The 6851-nt window shown below is 33.8% G+C and overlaps 1 protein-coding gene across 1 annotated transcript; it reads right to left on the bottom strand.

Moving 5' to 3' along the window:
- Positions 1-2983: 2983 nt before the first annotated feature.
- On the bottom strand, positions 2984-3808 carry LOC134726441 (beta-1,3-galactosyl-O-glycosyl-glycoprotein beta-1,6-N-acetylglucosaminyltransferase-like). The gene has a single exon (XM_063590844.1). The coding sequence runs from the start codon at positions 3806-3808 to the stop codon at positions 2984-2986; it is 825 nt and encodes a 274-aa protein (XP_063446914.1).
- Between the last annotated feature and the right edge of the window lie 3043 nt (positions 3809-6851).

Genomic DNA, 6851 nt, shown 5'->3' with positions numbered 1-6851 from the left:
GAATCGACAACGACTGTTATGTTCCTGACTTGGTACAGACATTTTCAAATGTAGAAGATGGTGGATTGAACATGGTATTAAAGCGCTTAATCTCTCACTTATATGACAGTCGCATTAAATCCCATTATATTTACAACGATGCGTGAACAAAACAGACATAACAGGTAAAATTGCCACCTCTGTGTAAAAATCTAAAAAATGAAAACAGCTGGTTATGCATATTAAAATTTTAAGAAAATTATTCAAAAGCGAGACTTAGTGATTCGACGGATGAAACGTTTACTGATCTTTACTTTAAGGCCTACATCACCTGTTATGTATGTTGCAATTCATATTTCTGAAATACCTCTGTCACATAAGACCATGAGTGAATGTATTGGTAGCGGCTATACTATACCATCATTTCCTATGTATTGCACTTCTTAATAGAGGGTTGCTGCTCACAAGGAAGTTCTTAAACCAAGAGTTCCAAATGGTGAAATTGAAATCGTTCTTTTGTAAATTTATCGACTCCATCACGAGTTGGTTGGCCGTAAAGGAATAACCGTTTCACATATGATATTGGATATGTTCCTTACGTCGTAACTACAACCCCCTTCCCTTTCATAAATGTGACCTGCCGTTCTATTTACCGGATTTGTTATAATATGAGCAACACGACGGGTGCCACATTTGAGCAGGATCTGATTACTCTTTTTGAGCACCTGAGATAACCCACAGTTTTAGTTCGGGTTCGTGTTGCTTATGCTTTAGTTTTATATGTTGTGTCATGTGTATTATTGCTTGTCTTTTTTATCATTTTTAGCCATGGTGTTGTCAGTTAATTTTTGATTTATGAGTTTGACTGTCCCTCTTGTATCTGTCGTCCTCTTTTGGGGAAGATGTAAAAAATTGTGTTATAACTTGTGTCTAATCCCTTTAGCTACTTTGCAAATGAAATGTTGAATACTGTTATGCGCAATACTCAACATAGATAAAAAAAAAAAAAAAAAAAAGGGTATCAATAAACTCATCATAGATAGAGACCAGGATAAAAAAGAAATTACGCAAGACACACGTTTCGAATACAAAATATTCATCAGTAACGCTCGATTCGAAAACGTTTAAGGCCACATAAAGTACGCAGTTGAAAAGCATTTAGGACCAAACGTTCCCAAAAGTTTTGCCAAATACAGCTGAGGTAATCTATTCCTGAGGTAGAAAAGCCTTAGTTTATCAAAAATTCGAATGTTTGTTAACAGTTGATTTATAATGATGAGCATAACATGATAAATCAAGTCAACACAGAAGTACTGACTTCTGGGCTGGTGATACCCTCGGGAAATAATTCTCCACCAGCAGTGGCATAGTTATCATAGGTCCTATGCTTATAATTTTTCAACTATATAAGACTCATCATTGACACTTAGATCAAAATTGTTGAAGAGCATTTAGGATACAAATTTCTAAATTATTGTGCCAAATACGAATATTGTCATCTATGACTGGAATAAGAACATCCTTTACATTTCGAATAATTCATATTTTTCGAACAGTATCACCAGATACATTCATGAATATACAGATATTTTTGTAATCGCAAATAATACATCTCGATGTTTTTTTTCTTAAAAAGAATACACAAATGAATGAATGCAATAATTTATATATAAGACTCACAAAAACAAAGGACTCCACTAAAAACGGGATTGAAATCAGGTGCTCTGGAAGGGTAAGCTTTTCCGTCGTCGTATACTGCACCCATCGTGTTATTTCTTTGTTCAGTTAAAGTCATAGGACGATATATTTTTTTCTTCTTTTCGTCAAATGGGGGATCAGAATATTTTTTAAAGAAAAAAATAACCCAGCCCTACCCACTCTTCCCCCCACAGCCAGCCCGTCCACCAGCCATCGAAGTTTAATGGTAGTTCCCTAAACCAGGGACCGAAAACTTATTTTGACACTTGTAACTTATTTACCTCTTTATGTTTTTCTATGTGTGTGAAGTTATTTATCGTTTACATTTAAAACTCATCGCCTTAAATTCTAGACATGTTATTTGGCTTTCGTCCCTTTCTGTTCTTTGGTCGAAAATTGTACTTGCACTGAGATAGACTTTCATATTATCAATTCTTTAGGCAGTTGACATTTGAATTATCGAATACATAGCATATTCACTATTGTTATTCTACTTTTGTAGACGAAATGCGTCTGGCGCAAATACAAAAATTGAACCCTGATATCTATGATGAGTTGTTCACAAGAAAGTTGTTTAATTAAATACAAAAAAATGTATGTATCTTACAAAAAGGAATGTTATTGCTGTTCTCTATATTACATTGATAACGGATTTTTTTAAGAATTGTGACCATACTGGTCAAATTCGGGTAAGTCTAGTATAGATTCGTGTATGTATTTTAAACTTATATCCGGTATTGAATTGCTGAACTGACAAAGCTAAAATATGTAACAATAATTTCATATGAACATATGAAGAAGAGATATAGTTACCATACTGTTGTCGTCATGTCAATAAAGATTGCAAATTGGTTCACTGATTTTTGCATCGGATACTTCTTAAGTGTTTGTTTTTCTACATTGGCAACAGGTATAGGGAGGGTTGAGGTCTCACAAAATATGTTAAACGCATTTTTGCGCCTGTCCCAAGTCAGGAACCTCTGTCCTTTGTCAGTCCAATATGATTTTTAATTTTAGTTTCTTTTATATATTTCGGAGTTTAGTAGGACGTCAATTATCACTGAATTTGTACATATATTTGTTTAGGGGCCAGATGAAACACGCCTCTGAGAATGTGGGATTTCTTCGCTATATTGAAGACCCGTTGGTGGACTTCGGCTGTTTTCTGCTATTTTGTAGGGTTGTCTCTTTTACACATTCCCCATTTCCATCCTCATTTTATTAGTTTATTAAATTTTTTGGCCAACCTGCATTAGCCTTAAGTTATGCCCAAATCAATGTGGCTGGTTTATTTAATTTCATATGCTTATTGGAAAGCGTAACACAACAATGCTACAATATTGGTTATCTCACCTATGAAGCGCCCAGGAGCTTTCAGAATATCGTTGTGATTCAATGTTGCCCAGTAATATTCATCGGGACTCTCAATGTCCTCCATATACTTTAACACGGCTTTAGCTTTTTTGTCGTATATCACATATTTGACAAATTCACGACTAAATATACCATATGCACTGCCTTTTACAAAATTTGCATTGAATGGTAACTTTCCATTTTTCGGACCAATACGCTTCAAAGTATTATTGATATATTCATAACTGTATTTAAAGCGATAATATTTGAGTCTGCTTTTAATTCCTTCAATATCATTAGCACAGTTGTAAATTTTCAGTATTTTTACCATTTCTAAATTTGTTTTCAAAGGAAATTGTTGATGAGGTAAATTAATGAAATATTTCCATTTGTTTGACTTTGACAAGAGATCAGTCATACAATTAATATCAGCTCTCAGCCTCGATACATGGTTGTAAATCACGTCTTCAGTCTTTGAAACAATGAAAACATTGGTTAAACAATTAGCTATCTTCCTCAAGGCTTTATGCAATTCTTCTGAAGAGCTGTTGTCTATGTGGATACAATAGAAATTATGGGGGCGATAGATTGAATGAAGCAAACGTTCAGTTTGATCAACATCTTTAAATGTCAAAATACTAAATGCTATCGGAAACTCTTTTTCTTCTTCAATCACTGTGTAGGCATCGTATCGAAAACGATTAACGAAATTATTACAGTTATTAGTTTCAGCAATATATTCCTCTTCTGTTATTCTCTTTGGCTGATTGAATTTCATATATCTATTTGCTTTTGCTATTTCTTCTTCGTCGCCTTCAATAATTTTACGACAATTCACTTTTCTGTTTATTCGCAAAAATGGTGGGAATTGATATTTTGCCACGTGCTTATCAAAACGAGGTATATTTGCATGTGTTTGTCTCGTAAATGTCTCCAAATTATAATCATTGAATCTTTTGATTTTACTAGTAAACAATATGTTTTCCGGAGAAAAAAATTCCTGAATTGCTGTATGGAAACTAATGAACACAGCTATGCATATTTCTATTCCTCCTCATATTTTTGTAATAGTGATGCCCTCTTTTAACAGCTGCAGTTGCATCCAAATTTTGGCAATTTTCAGGAAATATATTAATAAAAAATAGTAAGTGTAAGCAGCAAAAATGAGTAGCAAGATGAAATCTACAAATAAGTGTAACTGTCTCGAAATAAAACACCAAAAGCATGTCATGTAATGTTTTACATTTCGGTTATCTTTTTTGAAACCTTATTAAAAGATGGAAACCAAAAACAGACAAATTGACGATCAAGAATGACCAAAGTTGTCAGTTGACTTTTATCTTTAATAAAAAAAAATATCGAAATGCAGGTTGAGCGATTTAGATTTAAGTTTACTTGATATCGCAGGATAAACAATAACTGTTTAAAATGCATATCATTCTTTCTTATGTTGTACTGTTATACCACTGTCCCAGTTTAGGGGAGGGTTGGGATCCCGCTAACATGTTTAACCCCGCCACATTATTTATGTATGTGCCTGTCCCAAGTCAGGAGCATGCAATTCAGTGGTTGTCGTTTGTTTGTGTGTTACACATTTGTTTATCGTTCATTTTTTTTACATAAATGAGGCCGTTAGTTTTCTCGTTTGAATTGTTTTTCATTGTCTTATCGGGGTCTTTTATAGCTGACTATGCGGTATGGGCTTTGCTCATTGTTGAAGGCCGTATGGTGACCTATAGTTGTTAATGTTTGTTTCATTTTGGTCTTTTGTGAATAATTGCCTCATTGGCAATCATACAATATCTTCTTTTTTATATGGTGTCTCTGTGACATATTCCTCATTTCAATTCTCAATTTTATTGTTTGCACTGCTTGTGGATACGCATGGTCTTGTTACTAAACGTACATACTAGAATACCAGGGTATATTCCAATGTCACAGTTACTTTCGTTGAATGTCAGAATACGTTGTTCCTACGCCATGGGTGTGTTTGATACGCTCATAGAGCGCTGAAACTACACCTTATGCTTATGTAACAAACATGCCCGCATACGTCCAAATAAAAATTGAACGATCTTGAGGCGTATAACACGTGTCCTTCATATGTCTTAAACTTATCTGTAGGATTTTCCAAACACGCTTGTAACGTATTTTATACTTGCGTAACTTGAAGATGTAAACGTTTTAAAAACGCAAGAGGTAGATGCAAATGTTTATGCTGCCTAAAATTTCCTGAATTAAAGCGTTCACCAAGCGTAAAGCTTTGTATTTCGACATATTTTAAATTTGTGCAACGTGCGTGTAACGATTGCGTAGCGTTCCTCTTGCTGCAGCTTACGTATACTACTTATTCAATTTGCTCTGTAAATATGAGCACAATGGTCTATACGCCAAATTGTGATGCGGGTATTACTTATTTGATCTGATCATCACTGATGAGTATTATGTAAACAAAACGCGCTTGTGGCGTATCAAATGATAAACCTGGTATCTTTGGTAGCCAATTGAAGCCTTTTTCAATCAAGACATGCACATTTATTACACAAAATAATAGAATTGAATTAAACAAATATATTGGATAGTTCAACAGACCCCCACCAACAACTAATTTCGTTTCTTACCTTCTTAAATTGTAAAGTATATATCTATATTCTTATAAGTGGGAAACAAGTAGTATATATTTTTAATATTTATTTTTTTACACATGTTACAGACATATTAATTTTCTCATTGATTTTTTTTACCCATGCATAATCAATATACATTGTAGGAAGTAAATCATATTTTATTGTGACATGTGTAAATCAGCATAATCAGTTATGAAGGTCATAATTATCTCTTTTATCAATCATGTTATTGAAGGTAAATCCAGAAAAGCGCTTCGGACGCAAGACATTATTAAATGTGTTGTTTTCAATTTTTTATTAAAAATGAAGTGGGATTTTATTCACAATAGTTTTACATTGTTTAAATATGTTTAAAGGATGATACAATGAAAATTCATCTTTATCCCCATTGTGATCATCCTAACCTGCAAATAAAGACATGTAGGTTAGCAGTTGCAAGATAACAGAGTAGGCGTCTCACTTCCACTTCTGAAGTAAGGTTGTCAACTCTCCAAACTTTCCGAAGTCCTGTGTTAAATGGATTGCCGATTTCATAGACTTACGGCCTTGCTTGTAAGTTGTTCTCACATGTACATTTACCAATCATTCACAACCTCCTCTCTCTCCTTTAATCAATCACACTAGTATCCCTCTCACTCTCCTTCGTTCACGAAGTCACACTACTACCTCTCTCTCTCTCTCTCTCTCTCTCTCTCTCTCTCTCTCTCTCTCTCTCTCTCATTCGTGTCACACTCACTGACTCACAATCTCACTACTTTTTCTTCTCTTTCTCTGGTTCAGCCACTCACAGTCCAACTACTTTTTTCTATCTCTTAAGGAGTTAATATCTACGACTATTGTTACGAGACGTTGCGAAAAAAATCTTGGATTGAAGTTTTGGAATAGTAGTGTAGAGCACTAGAAAAAATAAAAAGTATGAATATTTCTTCAACATTTCAAAGATTGTTATTTTGGACTTGGGATACAAAAGATTTTAAAAACTCGCATCTGATTGACACCACCTTTTTGATTTGAAGGCCAAAAAAAAATGGTTTTTGTAATATTAGATCACAATTTGAAAAAAAAAACACAGATAATTTTCTTTGTATCATCCTTCAAACATATTTAAACAATGTAAAACTACTGTAAATACAATCTCACTTCAGTTGTTAATAGAGGGCAATACTATTTCATATATATGAGACAAAATAAAGG

This window comes from Mytilus trossulus, chromosome 7 (assembly GCF_036588685.1).
Source record: "Mytilus trossulus isolate FHL-02 chromosome 7, PNRI_Mtr1.1.1.hap1, whole genome shotgun sequence".
Lineage (NCBI taxonomy): Eukaryota > Metazoa > Mollusca > Bivalvia > Mytilida > Mytilidae > Mytilus > Mytilus trossulus.
This window is presented reverse-complemented; position numbering and strand designations above follow the sequence as displayed.